At 32.8% G+C, this 23411-nt stretch overlaps 2 protein-coding genes across 5 annotated transcripts in view; one reads left to right on the forward strand and one right to left on the reverse strand.

Annotated features, from left to right (window-relative positions):
* The window catches only part of LOC117101953 (complement C1q tumor necrosis factor-related protein 3-like), a 6276-nt gene extending 4402 nt beyond the window's left edge, over positions 1-1874 (reverse strand). Inside the window, exon 1 of the mRNA XM_033242084.1 lies at positions 1791-1874. The gene's annotated coding sequence lies outside the window, so the exon portion shown is untranslated. The remainder of the gene's footprint in view (positions 1-1790) is intronic.
* A 1498-nt stretch (positions 1875-3372) lies between these two features.
* On the forward strand, positions 3373-22903 carry LOC117101933 (zinc finger MYND domain-containing protein 11-like). 4 transcript variants are annotated; one of them, XR_004444342.1, is made up of 14 exons: positions 3373-3503; positions 8888-9182; positions 9813-9959; positions 11790-11873; positions 13702-13797; positions 14220-14363; positions 14992-15072; positions 15376-15494; positions 16213-16429; positions 16917-16976; positions 17327-17491; positions 18570-18752; positions 19444-22346; positions 22435-22903. XR_004444342.1 is itself a non-coding variant. In XM_033242060.1 (14 exons), the coding sequence occupies exons 3-14, from the start codon at positions 8904-8906 to the stop codon at positions 19564-19566; spliced, it is 1698 nt and encodes a 565-aa protein (XP_033097951.1). In that variant the 5' UTR covers positions 3373-3503; positions 7547-7674; positions 8888-8903; the 3' UTR covers positions 19567-22903. The 4 variants fall into 4 exon arrangements, 3 of the variants coding, with proteins under 3 accessions (XP_033097951.1, XP_033097942.1, XP_033097960.1); XM_033242060.1 differs by adding an exon at positions 7547-7674 and having other exon boundaries at positions 19444-22903; XM_033242051.1 differs by having other exon boundaries at positions 19444-22903.
* Positions 22904-23411: the final 508 nt, after the last annotated feature.

Here is a 23411-nt window from a genome sequence, read left to right on the forward strand (position 1 = left end):
TCGGTCGGGGACTGCATAAACACTCTCTATCCCCCCCCCCCCTTCTCATCCTTCTTCCCTCTTTCTCTTCTTTAATTTCTTTCCGATCATACAAAGATCTCTTCATTTATTTATTTTCTGCCACAAAGTGTTGGCAGGCAACCCAGGCTACAGTAACAGTACAGTAACTCGTTGGAATAGTTTACGACCGATGAGGGCGTGAAACCGTACATATCTGTATGATAATTAATTATATGACCTTAGTTTATAGAATAATTTTTCATTCAAACGCAGTCCACATAAACTAGATACAATATTGGATGATGATTTGTGAATCGCATTAAAAAACAAGAGATTATACAAAATTAATATGAAAAAAAATATTTTTACGAAAAATGTAGTCCATATCCTAATGACTAAAATTATGACAAAAAAAATCAATCTTCAGTTCTTCATAATTCTGATGAGGCCATATAGAATACAATTGATCAAGGACCTGGAATGGATCAGAAAGTTCTCCGCTATTAAAGAACAGACCGAGAATCTAAACCTGCAAGAAAAACAATATAAGAAAAAAGGAAAACCAAGACTTGTATGTGATAAAATTTCGATTTACAAGTACTGTAATGCCAGCGATTCATAGTAGAAGACATTCATTTTTATATCTGGAGGGTATTATTTCTGTCATTGAAAGTTGTAAAACATATAGCAGATGGGATCCTCGGAGAGTCAATGGCCAATTTGATTAAGGAGTTAATTTTTAGGGCCGCTTAACCATTTGGGGGGGGGGGGTTGGGAAGCCATCTTTATAAAAACCAGTACCGTACTCGCGCGAATAAGCGCCTCGTTTGAATAAGGGCTCCTCTCGAATAAAGGTGAAGATTTCCTTAAGCGCCCCGTTTGAATAATATCATTAAATTTTCTTTTTAGCAAGTCAATAATCCAATATCCTAGGACTGTGGTTGTTGGCATGATCTGAGCTGCAGAGTGGAATCACATTCTTCTTAGGTCAATATCAAAATGAGGATATTTCTCTTGGACAGATGAGAGCTTCCATCCCTGGACAGACAGTATATTTCCTACTTTTCTTATTACATATTTTTTAGGCCTAGTCCTGCTCCTCTTCTTTTTCATCTGAGTTTTCAAGAAAACCTACAACGATCCTGCCATCCCGCTCTATCGGCCGATGACCAACAAGCTAACCACTACCCACTAACACTAATTGCATCTGCTATTCTCCAAATATTCACAGCATTCTTGTCTGGACGATTATCTTTTACGTCGCACCACCATTCGCAATGTCCTTATATATAATCTTTTTTTATTCCAAAAGTGCCTCTTGAATTTAATAAGTTCCCATAAGAACCCCTCGATTTTCATCTATTTCCATAAGCGATCCTTCAATTTCCATTAGGTTTTCATAAGCGTCCCGTCTGATTAAGCGCCCCTCAGAAAGTGCAAACAATTTTAAGTGCCCGGGCGCTTATTCGCGCGAGTACGGTATTGCTATATTCGAACACAGAAGTTGTGATAATATTATCCTGTTTTTTAAAAAGATGTCCACGTTGCCATTTTTGTAGTTCTATGTTTAGAGGAACAAAATGTAATACTAATAGAGCCAATATAACGAACCTCGAATGCTGAAGTTTTGCTTTTAATAAAACACATTAAAAGCAGAAATTTAATCATTTTAACATTGAATTCCTTTGACTTAATTCTAAAAAAGATTTGCATTCGTAATGAATTTCAATGAAGTCTATGCTCACATACATCGCCTTAAGCAAGACTGTATAAAAACAATAACAACGTACCTTGGAGTTCTCTTGGGTTTACTTCAACTTCTGCAATGATGTCTAGAGAATTTGTATTATATGTTGAAACAATCGGAAGTACCCTTCCTTAAGGAACAATAGGCTGTTATAAAGGGTGACCTATCCAGGCGACATTTAACGGAAGTCCGGAGTCTTTCCTATATTATTGTAGTCAAAGTACCATTTCTCATTGGGCTCACAGAAAACAATTTGTCAGTCTTCACAATTCAATCAAAACTGCGTACATTGCGTCCCTGAACTGACGTCCGCAAAATTAACCATTTAGATTAAATTGTTCATAGTAAACCTAGCTGGTAATTTCACCAGGTTTCTCTACTGGTCTAATACAAATATTTATAACACAATCATGACTGAAGTAGGGCCTAATGTCTCACTTCCCGGATCTAAATTTACCTGGGTTATTAACTTTAATTTGATAAAGCACCTTAGGCCTACTATAGTTATCCTGTTGCGTCGTCACAAGGGTGGGGATTCTCGGTGGTTCGAGATTCATTTTGAAAGGAAGGGGTAATGAGGTACGTTGGCAGAACCTGACACCAGGGGGTATCGGGTCCTATATCCCTGCCCGGTCCCCACTCAGTGGTGGCGCCAAGAATAACAGAATAAGGATGTCATGTCAAATTAATGAAAAACTGGAAAAGAAAGGTCTTTAGCTTGGATTTGAAAAAGTTTAGTAACACTGTCTGATGGAGATGGAGAAAACAGTGGGCGTGGTCTGGTGTCGATCAAAATCTCCCGAAAGTGCTCCAGGGGGAAAAGTCCGAAAAATATAACAATAATTAGGGGTTTCAAAGGCTTATTTAATCGATTTTGGAGTCTAATATGTGGGAAATACATAGGCCTATACATTTTTTTCTCCCCGACAAATTGTGGTTTTTCCGGAGGGACAGCTCTCTCCCCTCCCCCACCCCTGGCGCCGTCCCTACCCCACTGAAAATTACGTACAAGAGGTAGTAGAAATTCATCCCATATCATCTTATAGGGTGATAGCACCCTTAGTCACTTAATCATAACCCACCCACCTGAAATGAAACAATGAAATACATGAAAAACAACCGACCATGGAGAATTATGTTGATTAATATACGCTATTTTCTCCATGTTGTTTTTCATTTATCAGGCATCAAGATTGTAATTTCCTAGATCACTTTTATGACAATAAAAGCTTATCTTATCTTCATGAAATTAAATCCACCAATCTATTATTATTATTATTTATTATTTATTATTATTATTATTATTATTATTATTATTATTATTATTATTTATTATTATTATTTACCCCATACTACAATACAAACAAATTAAACTCAAACAGTCCTTCCTAATAAGAACAACATAATAAACAAAATAGTACAAGGCGTGACATAAAGGCTAGCTCAGTTTCCTTTCAACATTCAGTATTGAAACATTATTTATTTTTCATAAAGATCAAAAAATACTGTAAACAAAATAAAAAGCATTGAAAAAAGTGAAGGGTAGTGTTCCAAAAGGGATCGTGTTAGGCCGCAATTTATTTTATTGAAATACTATACGGTGATTGTCTTTAGAAACGACACGGTGTTGTGTGTGTAGACACCGCTCTGTGCCCTGCTGAGAGGATTTTCACTGTACTTTATTCTGGGTAGTGTTTTTACAGTACAAAAAACAACGAAATTATTCTTTACACTATCGGATTATCTAATTACTAAGGTATTTATTTTAATTATTTAATAAGTAATGTATAGTAGGTAGATGTTAGTTTACTATTTATGTGATTATGAATAGGTCTCCTGCTTCTCTGGATTATTTACAATAAGAAACAAAGCACACCTTTGAGGGACTCGTTAGTTTGATGTTTTTGTCTGTCGCTGTTGAAGGGTAGGCTAGGCCTAGGCCTAACTCTATCATAATTATCATCATCAACATGTCATGCACTTGGCAGTGAATTTGGTAGGCCTAAAGGTAAGGAAGGTAGCCATGGTGATGTGTGATGGTTCAGATATTACAAACCATTCTGAAGTTGCCTTGTATACTGGACACATTGACATTGTTGAAGTTCACATTCAGCTCACACACAGAACGACGTGGTTCCGTTTTCCGAAATAAACTACTACTAGGCCTAGGGCTAGGCCTAGCCTAGTACTGCTACTATTAGCTAGGTCAGGGCCTAGCCTAACCCTAGAGACTAGAGTAGGTTAAGTTTAGCCTTTAGTGCCTACAGGCCTAAGTCACGCATTTTGGTGTACACCTATGACTTGCTTTTGAATGATTTTCTATTTTTTCCTTCAATTTGTCATGTCATGTTCTGAATTTTGTTTAGTTGTCAATTTATATGCTGTTTCTTATAATTATATTATTCAGCTTGTGCTGCAATATGCATTTTATTGCATAAGATGGAATAAATATACCTCAGTGTGTCGTCATGCTATTAAAAGTTTTTTTTACAAAAATTGTTTTAAAAAAAAGACCCACAAAATATAACAGTCAACACCCACTGCATTCCCACCCACTGCATCCCCATTTCTCCCCACAACCCATGCCTATCTATATGACCACGATGATTCTACTTTCCGATGAGAAGAAAGTCAGGCAGCTACCCATCAACAGAAGAATAGTAAAATAGTATCAAATAGTGCAATTCGATTACAATGTGCATGAGCTACCCTTGAACAGTTTGCAAATTGTACATGCATTTTAAAACTGTGCAACGATCTCCTTGTACAGTTTGTAAACTGTGCAGAATCTTGCAGAGTTTTCAAATTGTGCAAAGAAATCCTTGCACAGTTTTCAAATTGTGCAAGACTTCCTTGCACAGTCTGTATTGCAATCAAGACCTTGCACCATTTGCAAATTGTGCAAATGTCTCAAGCTGTGCATGATATTAATAAGATTAATGCAAGGTATGTTGTTATTGTACTCCATTCCAGTACCTTGATTTAGGATCTCGCATGCATCTTATACTGGCCGTTCCATGGCAGTAACTTTTTTGGCCTACAGTATAATGACTTGCACAAATGATTTACTTTAAGACATGCAGTGTTGCTGTTGTGATGAAACAGTACTTGAAAATAAGAATGAATTGTTCAAGCTATTTATAGTATTATTATAAAATGGAAACATAAGAGGTTTTGAAAAATTAAAGAACAGGATCATGAGAGCCACTTAGCCTCAGTCAGCTAAACTGGTGTTGGTAGTACAGTACTTCCAGACATATAGTCCCAAGGTGCTCTTATTCCACTGCTGCACCATTGTGTTTTATTTAGCTAGAGGGCTAAAGTCCAAGTTTACAATGTAGCGCATCAACTTTCAAATGGGATGTTCAAGTCGTTGGCCTGTGTGCTATTGGCTATGACTTTTATGAATAACGCTTAAGAAAATAGCAGAGAATTGCAAAGCCCCCACTGAAATTAAGTTTTACATTTTTTTTGTGCTTATTCTTTGTGTGTTTCCTCAGAAAAATTCAATCCAAACCGTCTATATTAATCGACCAAAATTGTATTAGAAGGAATAGAAGGGGAGAGTGGGGCTAGTTGGAAAAAAAATTACAAAAATGTCCATATAATTCTATAACTCTTTATCCAAGAAATGAACTATATCAGTAGAAGCACATACATACTCTACAGCCAAAAAAATGTTTAGATTTGTTGATGATCGCTCAGATAAGTAACATACTGTAGGAACACGTGCCCTCGGATGTTCCGATTTACCCCACCTATGGGGTTAGTTGAAAGATAGTGTTGAAATAGTGAAATAGTGTTTTAAGTATTAACAAGCTTTTAAAACTAACTAGGTTATGCATGGAGTAATAAATGTGAAATTTGGGTCTAAAAATGCTATAAATCAAAAAAGTATGCAGCAAAACATTGCGTCTTAGTCTGGGTTGGTCTACAATGCATTAGTTGGGTTATAGGACTATTTAGGTAAATTCAGTGGTTGGGGTGGTCACCAGAAATGAGGGTGGTTTGATAGACAAGGGGATTTGCCTGAACCATAAAACCCCCCTGGCTACAGGCCTATATTTTATACCCTGAAGTTTTATATTGGAGTTATGTAGTTGGAACATGTTCTTATACCAAAAAGTATTATATTAGGGTTAGTTGGAACATGTTCCAACTAACCCCTAAAGTAAAATTCCAACAAGCCCCAAGCGCTTGTGGTGCTTGCAAACATGCTTCACTAAACAGAACAATCAGTAACATGTATAGTTAGCCTTATTTTGTAGCTTTGTACTAGAGCCTAAAATACTCATAAACTATTGAACCTAATCTGTGAACATCATTAAGATATTGCAAAATTTTTTCATTATGAAGAATTTACTTAGAAATTAAAAAAACACATATACCTCCCACAAATTAACAGTGTTGTATCACCAGTCCTATAGTCAATGTGGTGGATGGCTATGATTATTATTACCTACCATTAGGTGGTTGTGAACTAACAAATTTATTTTATGTACTGTATGTCCCAAAATGTCACTGTTTCAACAAACCCTGCGTTCAAACTAACCCACTCTCCCCTATCATGAATTAATTTCAAATGAAGGATTTTGAAGACTGCACAAAGAATTGAACAAACAAGGTAGAAGACATATACTGTACCATAGACCCATTCTTAGCTTATCCACCCCGTGAACACAAAACAAAGCAGGATTTATAAAACTCAATACTGTACAATGTAACTGAAATTTGAGTACATTATTACTGTATACAGTGTACAACAATTTTTTTTTCTTCAAAAACGAAATTGTGTAACTTTGCAAAGGCTTTATATGCTGTTATTATATTTTTATCTACAGCAGAAAAATCTGGGTTACAAAATGCCTGCCACCCAATGTTCACATCAAGTAAAACCTTTGCGAGTCATGAGTGTCTTCTGGAATTTGGGATTGCCTCCCACACTCGCCCGTGCAAGCAAAATTTTCCCAGAAAAATAAAAATGGTTTTACTACTGTAGACAGTGGCAGATTCAAGGGGGGGGGGGGCAGCCGGCCCGGGGCCCCCTAAAAATTTTTCAAAATTGAGGAAAAAAAAGACAATTCTAAGTCAAATTTTGAGTCTAAGAGTGCCATTTCTGGCCTCTAGAGGTGCCATAATTATAAATGTTCTTCCATCAGCCCCAACCATGGTGGGGCTGAGGTAGTATACTGTAGAACCTCCATCTGGGATAGTTCCTTTCTGGGCCCCCTCTATTTAAAATTCCTGGATCCGCCACTGGTATAGATACTGTACTGTATTATCAATTGTCACTCTGAAAGTCGGCTGGTCATGGATGGTATGGTACCACAATTCATTGCTACACCAATGAATAAGTTAGACCTGTTAAGAAAGCTCATTTAACCAGATCACCTGGAAGTGACTTCTCCCAAATTGAAACCCCTGGAAACACGCAGTCTATAGCAATTATTCTAAAGCAGAATCTTTGATAAAACAGATTCTAATCACCATTCACTGTGTCCCAACTTTGGTACTTTTGTTGATATTGCCAGCGGCAATGACATCTAGAAAGTAACATTATTTTATTGAATGAGATTTTATCTTAGAAAACAGGTGACACATTATGAGAAGGACTGATTGATTTTGAATGAGACACCTAAGAATAATAATGTTTTCCAGGAGGGAACAAATGAATTATGGTATTGTTTATTCTACCATAGTGTTGTGTTATATTGATAGAAAACACATTGAGTGTGTGTTGACTATTTTTTATAAAAATGTTTTAATGGCAAATATGATGTTATCTTTTATTTTTTATAGCATAGATTTTTGTAGCCTCTAACCTTCAAGGTCATTTGTTCAATCAGAGTTCAAGGTGCTGTAGATTCACTTGGCAGAGATTAATGGATTTATGATCCCCTGGTTCAGTACATTACATTTTATATTAGGTTTGCTACACACTTGTTCATTATTCAATATCTCTAAACACTCTGAATATTTAATATTTTATGGGAAACAACAAAACTTAGATGAAGAGAAGTCTTGAAATTTTATTAATGTTGATTTCCTCTACTGTACTGTAGGCCTACACTGTACAGTCAAATGAGATTATGAATTGTACAGTATTGATTGTAAAAAGCATCATCTGGCCATCATCATCATCACCATTGTCGTCGCCGTCATCATTATCGTCATCATCATGAGTACCTGGCCATCATCAATTTCATCATCATCATCAGTATTATCATCATCTATTATCATCATCATCATGTGTCATACCATCATCATCACCATCATCATCATCAGTGTCAGTGTCATCTTTCATTATTTATACCATGTACAGTAATATAGTGAGACTTATTAGTAGTGCATTAACAGTGTTAGTGCACTTTATACAGTAAAGAAAGAAAGGTGGTGATGAAACAAATTGCTGAAATTATAACCATAAACTGCAGTATACCAATCCTATTGTAAACAAAAAATCATCATCGTAATTATTAACAAATTTCCATATTCTGTTCACTGTTGGGTGGCAACCTTCACAAGTAAGTACCACTCTCCAATCTTTGGCCTAACTGTCATCCACCAAATAGCTTTAAATGTTGATTCATAACCCATATCTATTATTAATAATTGTTATAGTAAAATATGCCATGATTGATAATTGATATGGTGAACTACAAATATTTATTGTGTACAGAGTTTATTAGAATTATGCTGTTCACACCCAACAGGAAATAGCCATATAATAAGGAATTATTATCTGTACAATTTAATAAATTTGCTCATTTTTAATTAGCAATTTTAACACATTTTTGCTATTAAAGCAGATATCACATTTGATTTTATGGAAATAAATAATAGATTTGAAGGTCAAAGTAAGCATTTTACCATAAATCAGTTATTTGTGCATGTCTTCCTTTAATTGTTGAACATAAATTGTTCATTATTTAATGACGATTACACATTACACTTGAGATTGGGCAAGTTTTCTCTAGATGTACAGTACAATACTGTGCAGTTTTTCCACCTGTCTGTCCCTGTTTTGTTACCAACGTGTGTTCTGTACATAGTAACTGATGATACAATAAATAATATTTTGCAAAGGTGTAGTATAGTAATTATTATTGATCAATACCTTTTTGTGTATTATTTATGTAGTGCTAGCTACCTTACAATGAAGGCTGTTTGTTTCCGTCAAGCTGACCCTAAAGCCGTCCAGGTACTGTGGGAAGCCATCACAAATGTCCGCCAACAAAAGCAAGTGGCTAACCTGGAACGTATCGCACGATATCTGATAAGGCAGCATGGCTACGCCTATAAATATGTCCAGCAACAACTTGCACTTGCTGTTAAAGATGAACTGGTTGTCAAAGATATCTCGCGTTCAAAAAAGGGTTCTCGTGCAGGCTCAGAACAAGAAGGGTTCTGGTGTGTTAAAGCACAGGAGGAAGAGGTAAGTTCATATTTCTTTAATAAGTAATGTTTCTGTAATTTTGGAAGCTGTTTAAGGCTTGGTTTTCTAACAATGCAGCCTGGTCACGATGCTTGTTTTATGGGTATCATTATGATTCTTCTATACAGTACATATGTATTGAAATATAGTATGTGATGGTCATAATAGTCTTGCTAATTAAGTACAGTATTGTAATCAACCATTACTGTACCTTGGTTGGATGTGAATTATTTTATGTTGATTAATTGTTGAATTTATTGAGTCAAATTTAAAGGTTTTCACATTTTTATAGAAGATGTTACCTTTGTGATATATGAATTATTTATTGATTATTATTATTTTTTGCTGCTTTTTATTTGATTTGTAAACAAATGTGAATAAATTACTGTAAATAAAAAGATGTTCAATTTTCATTATTATACATCTAAAGACAGTAATGGAAATTTAATATAAAGTATGTTAAGATGTTTTGAATATTTGGTTATATTTACGCTGTATAAACCTATTCTAGTTATATGTTGCTATAATAAATATTGTAATTAATTATGATGAAAAGTTGTAGAATTGTAAAATATTTTGAGACATGAAAAATATTAAAATTATGAAATTGTTATTGAAATTTAATTGTAGAGTGACGCTAGCCATGATTGGTACTGTATAGAATGCCACAAGGGTGGGGATGTGGTTTGTTGTTCCAGTTGCCACAGGGTGTGTCACATTGAATGTCTGGCAGAAGAAGACCAGGAGAAGCAAGAGTGGACGTGTCAGGTTTGTCAAGTGAGTATTCTTTCAGTTCATTTGTACAAAGATAATGCATGCAGATTAGTCTGACATGAGTGATGTTGACTGCCATCGTAAAAAAAAAAAATTGATGCTGTACTTACAATAATTTATAATGGTCAATGGCCTAGTGTATACCTTTTATGCTTAACTATACTCTGTAAGAAGAAGTAATGGAAATAAGTCGCAATAATATCAGACAAAATAATGTTCTTTACTATTGAGTGGATGCAGTAGGTGGTACAGTAGAGGGCCTTAGCCGTCAAAAGTTCATCTGTTTGTCTTACAAGTTCAAGCGGCAACTAGCAGGATCTAGGAGGAAAGCCCTGAATGGGGCCTATGGAGCTAAGCCATTTGATACTGGCCTGTTTAGGTCATTTTTAGCTCTTGTGCATCATTTTAGCATGTAATATGACCAACACTTTTTCCTCTGTTTTTTTTTTCGTCCAATGAATTTTGACAGGTAAAGGGCTTGACACTTTGCCCTAATCTTGGCATCACCACTGAATATGTGGCAAATTAATGTATAACATTAATTATTTACCACTGTGTGCTAATGACTGACATATTTTTTATTATTATTATTATAGTTACTGTATTTATACGAAATGTATGTTATAAATGCATTGAAATTTTTAATTGTCTCTTAATACGGTAAATACTGTACATTTGAGAACAACAAATCCCACTGATCTTGGTCCTTTGGGAAATTATGATGAGTCTTGGGTTGCAGAAACCTCTTCAGGATATTTTTTTCCAAAACCTTTATTTAACAATAACATTAATTTGCAGTAAAATCTAAAGAAAACATAAAAATATTGAATTGCCTTTAGGATTAACTAAATTAACAACTTTCAATGAGAAGCAGATTAAAACACTTCAGTTTCTGGTGATTTACACACATTTACCTCCATTGAAAGAGGGTCGGTTATGTATTCACTGCTGCCTGTCTGTCTGTTAGAAAGATGCAAAAACTAATGAATGGATCATCATAAAATTTATGGTACATATTAATTAAAGAAAGACACACTTCAGTTTTTGGAAGAAAAGTTAAAAAAACAAGGCCAAAATCACAGAAATTCAATTTTTTACCTCTGACCATAAAAAAATAAATGAATCACTCCTTGTATTCATGCACAGGCCAAAGGTATGATGTCCCTGAATACAATGAGCGATTCCATTTTCTTGAGGGTACTGTATGCTGCAGCAGCCTGAATGCCTTACCATGGACAGCCTGCGTATTCTTTGGTATTGAGCCACCTTGTGGAAAATAATGCAATCGCTCATCATATACAATACAAGGCCTGCATATTGTTGGTATTTAGTCACAGGGTGGAGATATGCACTCTATGAAGTGATGACTGCTTTAGTTTACTATGTACACTATTGTAAGACTTGCACAGACTACCTACCAGCCAATATACTGTGTTAGGGTTAATGCAAATAATATAGTAATAATACAGTATGTATTATTTATGCATCCGTTGATTGGCACAGAATATTTTTGCAATTGAATGCTATTCATTAATTTAAATACATTATTCAGAGTAATCAATTCAATATAACATTTTGTTTAAGTATACTAATTGGCTCAAAACACACAATTTTGTTTATATTAATGTTTTATGTGGGATAATTGCCCGTACCCTTTTTGCATAGAATTTTTTTCTACATTCAATTTATAGACTATTAGAAGCAATTGTTTTGGTATTTGCACAATACAAATACCAGCAATTTATACAGTAGGTTTGATGGATTGAATGATTGATTTAATATTTTACTGTTATACCAAATAAATAATAATATCAGTGTTTTTGTTTTTTTTAGGGAGGAAAGAAATGCAAACTTGGACTCAGCAAATCAGAAATAAGCGACATGATTTCACATGTGCTGGCAAGAATGAAAGAAAAGGTGAGCACATGTTAGAATTTATGTTAGAAACTATTCAACCAAAGATCAAATAGGTACTGAATATGCATTAACAATGTTATAATATTTCTTATTATTATGTTTTATTATTATTGTTAATCTTTATTCATTGTCATTATTTTGTTTTCTTAATTCATCATTATTATTTGTAGGATTGATTATATATTACTATTATTTTTATTATTTATATGCTAATTATAAAATCCTTACACTATAAAAATATAATATTCAATATTGTACTTATAAGCTGTTTATAAAATCCTTCACAGTATTGAAATATTATTCAGTATTAAATCATTAAATATCCTAAAGTATGTGAGGCATTTCCCCCGTTGAGATAAGAAAAACATTTTGCATAATTATTGGCACAACTTACCTATGTGACACCACATCATAATAAGGTGTACATAGGTATGCAATGTGTCAAGGAATATAGTTACCTATGAATTATAACATAATGAAATGATTACAGGTATTTCTTTGTGGTTATAGCATAAGCAACCTCATCTACACAAATTCCATCATACATGTATATTCTCCTGGGAAAACAGCTCACATTATGAAATCATATGACTGAAATTCTTTAAAAAAAAAAATGTATATTTTGGTTGTTTCTCTTTTTTTGTTTTCTCTTTTTTTCAAAAAATAAATTTACAGTTTGTGTATATTATTCTATGTTGTGTTGTGCTGTATTCTCACTTTTGAATACATAACTAAATCAAATATGCAAAATATATTTATCTAAATCATTTTAGCTGGTGTTCTTTTATTTATACAGTATTCTTAACTCTTTTTTTTGTGATTTTCTAGTTGCTTTTTATTTAGATTCATTTATCACAGATTCATATGTGAAGTAAAACATTCCTGATAGTAGAAAACCAATTTAGAATACTCTCTGCCCTAAACAGTATGCACGTAGAGCTGTTTTTTTAAAAATACCTCATATTATGTATCTATTCTCTAAGCCTACAGGTATATACATTATTTACAAGTATTATAAATGCCTATTCATATCTCTTCCAAAATTCTCATTTATAATTAATATATTCCTAGGCAAATGGTATAAATGATTGATTGAGTTATATACCCGTACTTTATTAATGATTTTTCTATTTCTGTTAAACATTGTTACTTAACTGGGTCGACTGAATACCAAAAGTTAAAATTAACAAGAGCAAAGGTAATAGACAATTAATTAAAGATGATGAAAGATGATGATTGGAAATGATATATTATCGTGTTTTAAGACAACTTAATTTTTGAAGGAACTTCAGGGGAGTGATATGTGGGAAAAAATAATTTAGCAGAATGGTTTATTTACCAGAAATATCATAATCTAGGCAGAAAAAAAAATTAAAATGGTATTGACAAATAAAAAAATGCAATTCATAAGGTAAAAAATAATTGATGGCTCGCTGGCCCTTACTTTGCTATCCCATTGAGTTGTTGAATACTGTGATACAATGTAAATACTGTAGTTTAATAATTGAACTAATGAAGAACATTCACCACTTATGGAGAGTACATTTTACCCAATGTGCCTTGATATTTTATATCTTTTATATCATTGGGAACAATTTAATGCTGAAATGTTCCAGGAAGTGTAAAGTTTTGCACATTATGTAAGGTTGATTCTACTGTACAGTATATGCTATGAACTAGTTGGGGGACCTCTTTACTAACTTTTGAAAAAAGTTGTTGTATGAGTGAACATAAACTTATAAAGAGCAAGTACTGATTTAAGCTAGTTTTATTTTATTAAATTTTATTTGATAGATAGATTAATTTTGATTTTTTTTTCTTTTTATAGGCAGCCAGAGAGTTGCAGAAAAAATTGAATTTGGATGATATGCCCAACTATTATAATTTGGTCTACAAACATATGGATTTTAACATAATGATGCAGGTAGGTCAATTACATTGATTAATTTCAAATTCAATATTTCAGTGGGATTTTCCCATACCTTCTCCTTTACCTTCTGCCTTTGTTCCTTCTTCCTCTTTTCTTTACCATCTCTTTCTACTTCTGTCTCTCCTCCCTCTTCCATTTACAATCTAAATGTCTTCTGTCCAAATTTTCAAAAATATTGTCAGCATATTTATGATGATATCATAGAATGAAAGAATGAATGAACAATGAGAGGGTGGCCATAGTTTTGAACTCTCAACCTTTATTGTGTTCCTTAGGCCTGAAGATGACCCAAAAAAGGTCAAAATGTGGCCTACTTCTCATTATTTGAAGTATGATTCATTCTGTGTTATTTAAACATAATCAGTGGATCTGTTGGTGTATGATGATATAATTATATTAGTAATCATGTATTTCAGAAAATAGAGAACGAAGAATACCAAACACTTGAGGAATTCCAAGGAGATGCTGAAACGGTTCTGCATGTAGCTGCAGTCTATCATGGCGTTGATAGTGATAAGGCTGAACTCTGTAGGATTGTCTTGGAAGACTGCAAGTACGATGTAAGTACATAGGCTGCTTATGTAAATCTTCCAATATGTCTTCCAGGGACTATTTTGTTTTAAGACATGCCTTTCTGGGGAATCCCTACACTAGTTACATAATGTAATCTAAGATAGTTGGATTTATATAGTGCTTTGTACCAAAGTCTTAAAGCGTTTGAGGTGTTGATTAAATGTTCATTGACTTGCATCATTATGTTAAAATCCATATGTTTGTAGACAAAATTATAATAGTTGGGCATATCATTCATCATCCATCTTAGGGTTTCTTCATATCTGAGCTACCCGGGAAAAACTGGAACCAGATATTCTCGTCTGTCCACAACAGGGGCTGTGTGGATCAGCTTTAATTGTCAATTTCTCACACAATTTATTGAAGAATAATAATATTCCCACCAAGTCAGTTTTGTTAAAAAAATGAAGAGTTATAACAACAATGGAAGGGACATGATTACGCAGAAATGGATTGAAACAACACATTTTTCACTTCAGTGAAATGGGACAGTTTTGAATGTAGCTTTATCTACACAAAATTGCCAGGCCTGCCAAATTTTTCATACTAAGATTATTAATATTTGTTTTGTGATGCTTTTAATTGACATTTTCAACAATATTGTTGTTCTTTTAGCTTGATGAGGTGCGTATCTGTAAGGATTGCTATGAGGCATCCAATTCAAGAAAAGATAGCATGTGGTTTTGCCGGCCTTGTGTAAGTAACAATAGTGAGCTTTTGATTTGCACAATGATATAAACGTAGAATGAATTCTTCCTACTTAGTAGCAGTTGTGCAGATGATGTGATCAACTTTTTGCCTTTTTATTGTAACAGCTATTTAACATTACAACATACGATAATGTAAATACATTATAAATATCACAAATTTATAATACAGTAAAGTAGTGGTAAGGTGCTTTGCTTGTTATGATTTTGAGGTTTCCAAATATGAAATGCATAGAATTGTTAGTGGTAGAGTTGAGGTTTTTAAGATATTTTGTTTTTCTATTTTGAATAGGATCCAGTCCATGAGGCGGTATGGGCACAGTTGAAAGGTTTTGGATACTGGCCAGCTAAAGTACTGCGGAAACAAGCTGGTCAAGTCGATGTTCGCTTCTTCGGTAGCCGTCACCAACGGTCAGTTTACCATTTAAATGTGTTATTACTCTTTTATGTGCAACAAAGGCTTATATCATTCATTTTCATGAGTCATTTAAAAAAATGTATGATTGTAAAACTTTTTTATATAATTCTCAAAGATCAGTGCTCAAGGACAATCATTAAGATCAAAATTTATTTTTTAAAAAGCGACGTTGCTATGTAAATAGTTTAGTAACAAAATTATAAATAGTTTATATTATTTATTTATTCATTTATTTATTGAACATATTTTTACAGGATGGCATAATCAGGTGGGATATAACAACCTGTTTTACATGTGGTCCTGTTTTGTGATACAAGATTACAGTATATAAAATATCAAAAAGTTGCATATTAATGAAATAGAAAAGGACTTAATTAAAAATAAAATAACAAGCTTAATCTAAATCACAGAATACTCTACACTGTATTTTAGTTAAAATACACTGAAAAAGTTAAAATTGCAAGGTGTGGTAATAAAATAATGATAAAAGCCTTAATTAAATATTAAAATAATAAAGTACAGTAAATGTAAAATTGTTTAAAAAAGAAATTAATTATTGATGAAAATAAATATATTTAAATATTAACAACTTTTTTCCCTACAATTTAATATATTACAGCAGATGGTGTACTAACATGCCAGGACATGGTTATCTGTCTTGCCTTAAATGTATGGTTGTGAAGCATTTTATGTTTTCATTTGCTATTACAGTGCCTGGATTTCTGAGGTGAATATTAAACCAATTGACACAAATGTGAAGACAATCAACGTGAAGATGACCTCATCTTGGAAAAATGCCAAGAAGGAAATGGATAACTACATGAAGAATTGTGGGATTAAGAAACCAAGGAAAAGACCTCGGGAAGAAAACAGTAGTGAAAGTGAACAATCTATTTCCAGTTCAATTAACATTCCCAACGCTGACCAGGTGACTGTAACTGCATTGACCAACATTAATCAAATTTTTATATCTTTTACCTGATCTAAAACATTATCAACACAATTTTTTGAAAATAGATTATGTTCAACTTACCACACTGGTCATTAACTGGAACAATCGAGTTGGAATAAATGATAATAGTGATAAAAAACTTCTTATTTATATTATTATTATAACAATGTTTGCTTTTTTTATGTGATGAGGATGATGAATGAGAAAGTATGTGGTTTTATGGAATAATGCGATAGAGTAAATAAAGAAGATACTGGCCAAGAGTGAAAAAAAAGACCCAAATTAACATTTATTGAAGCTTTGACCTTTTACATACACATTTAATATCCTAATTGCTAGGCCCTGAAGGCTTATAATATTGTATTCACTATGCTTGAGACTAATAAATGTTATGGTAATGTGTAAGAAATTATAGAGAACATAACAATGATTGGGTAAACTTAGGATGTATTGACTTTTGTAGGATCATGCCGTGTCAACTAGCCAAGCTTTGTCAGAGGACGAACCTCCTGCTCTAAAAAAGGTACAGTATGTACATTTATCTTATTGAATGTTTGCTTTTTGATAGTAAAGTCCTAGAGTGTAAACAGTGGCTTTATAACACTCAAACAACTTATACTATTATCTGTAATTTTTTTGCTAGAATAATATGTTTTTGATAGTACAGTGCTAGACAGTAAACAGAGTCTGTCTAACACTTAAACCTATAAGTGCTGCTTTACAAGCATTTAAAACATTTTTAATTGGTTAATATTTAAAGTGATAGAATTCTTGCAAAACATTATTAACTTATATTCAATAACATTAAGTATAATGTTTTTCAGTCTTAATTTTGGATGAGTTTTCTCAATTCCACTAATGTTGTCATTTTAGTGTCGAAATATTAATGTAGTTGAAGAACTTACACCTGTTATAAATAAGGAAAGCGGCTGTGAATGCCACGAAAAATACAGCACGATCTTCTCAGATTTTAAAGCACGCTTAGAGTTGGAGCATCAAACAAGTAAAGAAAGGGCAGTCACCTCAGCTGTTGACAAGGTATCTTTTATTTATTTTCATTTCACCCAACAGCGTAAATGCCAATAACGGGGAGAATAAATACAATACAATAACAATTTTTAAATACATACAATAAAATTGTTAAGTAATTTACTCTGTAGTTCTCTGGATGTATAAGCCCAGGATGTCATCAATTGGCTGTTGAGAGAAAGGGGGAGTGGGGGTGGGGGGATTTGGGGAGCGTGTCCCTCTCAGATAAATGTAGAGTAAGTTCAAACACTGCACATGGCCAATGAGTGTTTATATAAATAATATTGGAGACTTATAGTGTGCTATCAGCGGTTTTTCTGCATAATGCAAGAATCCACATCAAACAAAACTAGACTTGCATGCTCATATATACTCCAGCAAAATAGAAGAGTCCACATCAAACTAGATTTAAATGCTCATGTATTTTCTAGTAAAATGAAAGAGTATACATCAGATTAGACTTGTGTGCTCATGTGTTTGTCAGTAAACTTGGAAGAATTTCCATCAAAATGTGCATGAATTGATTAGGGCAATGCCAAGGACGCATTGACTTCTGAGATCTTAAGCTTTTAGTTGTAGTTCAGATTTATGTAAAAACAGATGTATGAACTGAATGTATATATGTCCTTGGAACAGAATCTACTACACTTCCGTATTAATATGATAGGTTGGGAACTTTGATTGTTGGAATTATAAAAGCTTTGCTGAGTTACAAGCTGTTGCTAAAAATGCTCCCGAGGGATTGGCAGTGGTTGTACATTGATGCATGAATGTGTGTCTCACGACAAAGCTGACTTACAAAAAGATACAACATTAAAGCATATGCACTGTTTTAGACACACAAAGATTTTAGTTATATTGTTGCACATTTACCATGTTCTTTGCATACAAATTGATGAAATTAAACTTTGAACTTTTGAACTGGGAACATTTTTCTCATAATAATAGCAGACACATAAATAATACAGTTATTATATTTTTTGCATAAACTGGTAGTAAATTAATTGTTTGACCTTTGTAACATTGAATTGCTTTAATTCCTTAAAAGTAAATATTTTTGAATACTTGTTTCTAATTTTTTTTCAAGCTTAAGAAGAAAATGGAAGAAGAGAAAAAGAAAGCTGTTTTGGCAGAACGTGAAAGCATGCAAAAAGAGTTGACGAGAATAACCGAGGAGTTCGATAGATACAAGGAAGAGACAGAGGAAGAAGCAAAATTATTGATGGAGAAGCACAGAGAGGAAATATCCAACACCAAAAAGCGCCAGTGGGTAAGGGCAATTCACTTTTTTTTTTTGGAGTCGAGTGGTGTAACTGTAAGGCAGGGTTCAGTTGGTAGAACCAAGTCTCCTTAGATAAGGACTTAATTTGAGGTCTAGTGTACAAATCTGGCCTGTGTGCACTTTAATGAAACCATTGCATCTTTCGGAAGAGTAGAGGGTATCGCGATGCTATGGTTCATTTCAGCCCCTGTTGATATGGAATGATGAGAACATAAAGCTAATATTAGCGCCTCTTTTCATGCACCACACCAATGCGCCATTCAGCACAATACGCTGAGAGTTACAGGTTATTCTCCTAACTTTACCTACATTGTGCTTTTGTGTAAAAACCTTATACATTATTCAGTCACATATTAAGAATAATTAACCCCTTGTCAAGATTAAAGTTCACACTTAAACAGTAGACTCGCCACTTTTGACACCTATTTTTGAAATTCTGAAATTTCTTGTGTAGTCACTATTTTTAATAGATTACCCATTCTAATTCATTTAAATTTTTAATTATTGTATGTGCATTATATTTTTGAATAAAGTATGAAAATCAGTAAAATCAATTTGAAATAATAATAGGACAAAATTTGGAATGTTATTCCTGAATTTCTAAAATCAGTAAATAAAATATGAGTAGAATAAAATATATAAACTTCTAAAAAATGTTTTTTTTTAAATATCTTTTTAGTGCATCAATTGTGAACAAGAGGCAATGTATCATTGTTGTTGGAACACATCATATTGCAGCATCAACTGCCAACAAGGTCACTGGCACAAGGAACACAAGAAACTCTGTCGACGCAAACGTTAACAATATCACCATACAAGAAACGTTAATATTACTACAGAAGCATTGTATATACAGCAGATTTATATAAATGTTATATAATTTTCATTCATTGACATAAATATTTCACATATTTTTGTTGTTATTTGGCACCATTTTGATTGTTGATATTTTTTTTATAGTTTAACCACCTTTCTCAGAAACTGTTTCATTATTTTAGAATATTGAGCAGCTACTGTAAGTGATAGTCTGTGCTTGTGTGTGTGTGTATATACTGACGCCGAAGAGAGTAAAAGTATTAAGTTTAACGATATTTCCATAAAGGTATATAACTGTTTGATAGAAATTTATATGAGATTATTTTATAATCAACAGTAGAGTCAAAATGTCAATTAGTGGTATTTCATTGCAGCTGATTCACATACATCTACTAATTCATAATCTTTTGGTAGATCTTTTCAGCACTATCAGTTTAACAGTGTTTTATGGTACTGTAATTTTTGTCTTATATATCTATTACTCAATATAATTGGTTTTTTTTGCTGCTGGCATCTCAAGATTTAAAAAAAAACGATTGTGGGTCTGTCCAGCTAACTTGTTTAAGGCTCTCGATAGAGAGATTTCGCACACGAACGAATACGATGATGTTACACTAACCGTATGCGTTCGCATGCGAAACTGCCCTATTACCTGAGATTTTTACCCAAAGTTCTACATTAGCTTTTAATGTTCCAGAACAAGGGCTTATGGCTTTAGCAGTATGTTTTTCATCAGTTCATAGTAGGTTTATATGTCAAGTACACTGTGCTTAGTGTAAGTTCACTACTTTTGCGTTAGTGTCCTATATCCTAAGTACAGTACTAAGTTGAATTTAATTGCATCAATTTTACTAAATTTTGTACGGCAATTTGACAAAAACATATCAACGATTACTAAGTTGAATTTAATTGCACCACTTTTACTAAATTTTGTACTGCAATTTGACAAAAACATATCAACGATTACTAAGTTGAATTTAATTGCACCACTTTTACTAAATTTTGTACTGCAATTTGACAAAAACATTATGACGATTACTAAGTTGAACTTGTATTTACTGTAAATATTCCAGAATGTGGAAACAGCTTTAGCTTCTTATGATTATCTTAAATAATGAAGTACTATCATAAAATAATGAGAACTCATAATACTCTCTACTCAGTAGTTTGAGGTGGTATAAATTGTACATTGTGTAAATTTATAAATATCTATATATTTGTCATTAGTATGTTAGCTTCTCTAGCATTGCTCCCACTTATCCTGGTTTATTCAGGAATCTAATCACTTTTAACATGGACCATCCTGGTTTTCCAGGTGTGATTTCTGTATATTATTGTCACATTTTAGAAAAAAAAAAAGTGTACATATGTAGGGATATACTGTCTTGTTTCAGCTAATAAACAATACAATTTAAATTATGAATTGCTTAACTTTTGTAAGTAAAATATTAGCTCCAATTAAAGATTAATAAGAAAACAATTGTTTTACTTGGCAATTGACAGGCACAACTAACAATCAAATAAGCCATCTTGTTGTTTTAAGTATGCATGTCATGTCAAAGGTCATGGCATAAAAAGCATTTATATTGCTTATATTATTGTCTGCATTTTTGTTCCATTATATACTTACAGTTTGTTGACATTTACTGTAAATATTAACCAATAGCGGTAGCCAATCTTTAATAACTTAATTAACTACCAAATGGGTTGGGTTAAAAAATAATTTGTGTTTGCCCAAGCCTAGTTGACCCTAATTTTTGTAATGAAAACAAAACAAACCAGAAAACAGCTCTGATTTCAAAATGTCACTATGCTTAAGCAAATACAATATTTTTTTGGCCTTATTTTTAGTATTTTTGTGTAGACCCCTAAATTGACTATTTTCTTGTATAAACGGATTTGTTTGAACATCTAATTTGACATTCATAACTCATTTTATATACTGTATGTAAATGAGCAATTCAGTGTTTTAATTAAATGTTTGTAATTAAAAAAAAAAAATTACAATATGTATCACTTACAATGTCAAAATATGAGAATGTTTCTATTTTTCCATGAATATTTTGTTAAAATCGAGTTCGAAACAAAATATTCAACAATAATTTTTGTTTTGATTTAATTTCCTTCCATTATTTTGTCTTAGGTACAATTGTCGATTTAAATTTTCTTTTTAATAGATTAGTTTTTTCTCTATAAAATGACTGGCGTGTAGTGACAACATGTTTTAAATCCTATAGATACTTAATTGTTTTTTTCTGGCTTTGGTGCCTTAGAATGTTTTTTCAAAAGAAGTGGTTAAAAACCGATGATTTAATTTTTAAGAAATTGATTTAAAAAATGATTAAGATAGCACTATTTCTTGAAGTGGTGCTTTATATGAATTTGTTATTTAGCTTTTGTTTTTTGTGTAATATACTTTTTTCTTTGGCCAGTGTATACATTGAGTGTAGAGAAGGTTTGGTTTACCATGTAGTATCACATTAGTATTCCTCAGTTCCTGAAATATTATTCACTGCAGACAAGACTCTATAGAATCCAGTTTGAACAAATTTAGAATTGAGATGTAATGGGTCAACAAGGAAATTGAATAGGTTTATGATAGATTGGAACATGTTTAAAGAGGTTACGAATTAATGAGTATAAGCATCCATTTTGAAGAGGTGAATGACCTAGATTGAGGTTGTGTATGTCCAGTTTGAACAGGTTAAGGATCCAATTTGAAGACGTTAATGACCTAGATTGAGGTTGTGTATCCAGTTTGAACAGGTTACGTTAAGGATCCAGTTTGAAGAGGTTAATGTTAGATTGAGCTTGTGTATCCAGTTTGAACAGGTTAACAATCCAGGTTTAACAGGTTAACAATCCAGGTTTAACAGGTTTATGTGCAGAAAGTAAATTCCAATTGATGTGTATGTTCACTGGCTTTAGAGTAACATTCCATGTATATAATACATAAAAATATATATTAATTTATCTAATATACGGTTAAGGCATATTCAACATTTTGATACATTTGTAAATGCATACATCTGAAACTCTAAAATAGTAGCATGAAATGTTATTATTTTATTATTTTTTAATACTGTAGTAAGAAATATGAAAAATATATTCACTAGGAGGACAATAAGACTAAATACTAACATTGATCATAGGTTAAATGAATTATACTTGTTAAGCAAGTGTTAAAAACCAGATCATCTTAAAAATCATGATTTTTGCTTTTCCTGGCTAAGGCACAATGCCATAATAATTGTAAATGATATATATACAGTGAATGCAAGCAGTATTTTCATTCTGTGAATAAATTTAAATTAGATATTGAATTTTGAAATTCCTGTCTGTTCTCTATGTGTATTTTGCTCTAAGCACCAGAAGGCTTATGCAGAGACATGAATGGTTGGGACATCTAGCCCATGTTGATGGTTTCCAGTTTATTGTACTTGCAAAAACCTTCATGCTTTTATACAGCTTAGTTTTAGTATTGTTTTTTTTTATGGTTTTGCTGGAAAAATATACAATGTAAGATAAGCCAACAAAATTAATTGCTCCGATCGGTCGGTCTGTCATTTCAAGGCCAATGGCCACTTAAAAACAATACATTTGATTTAAGAAACTTTTAACGTTTGTAATAAATATAATATATTTAAATAAGAATAACAACCACATGGATGCGTTGCCTGTTAATGTAATTTTATAAATTGTAATTGTATCTCCGGTCTGCTATAGAAAAACATATTTCCGCCCTAAAATTTTACCTTTCCCTCACTTCCCCCCCCCCCCCCCCCCCCCCCCCATTTCAGACGCTAGCGCTGCCACTAGGTTTCAAGCAAA

Source organism: Anneissia japonica, unplaced genomic scaffold (genome assembly GCF_011630105.1).
Source record: "Anneissia japonica isolate Jap-2015-1 unplaced genomic scaffold, ASM1163010v1 scaffold1005_len2656397_cov198, whole genome shotgun sequence".
In the NCBI taxonomy this organism is placed as follows: domain Eukaryota; kingdom Metazoa; phylum Echinodermata; class Crinoidea; order Comatulida; family Comatulidae; genus Anneissia; species Anneissia japonica.

Coding starts and splice junctions, on each gene's coding strand:
- LOC117101933 (XM_033242060.1), top strand. CDS start 8,904: ATGAAGGCTGTTTGTTTCCGTCAAGCTGACCCTAAAGCCGTCCAGGTA. Junction 15,495..16,212: donor TTCGGTAGCCGTCACCAACG/GTCAGTTTACCA, acceptor TTGCTATTACAG/TGCCTGGATTTCTGAGGTGA. Junction 16,430..16,916: donor ACATTCCCAACGCTGACCAG/GTGACTGTAACT, acceptor TGACTTTTGTAG/GATCATGCCGTGTCAACTAG.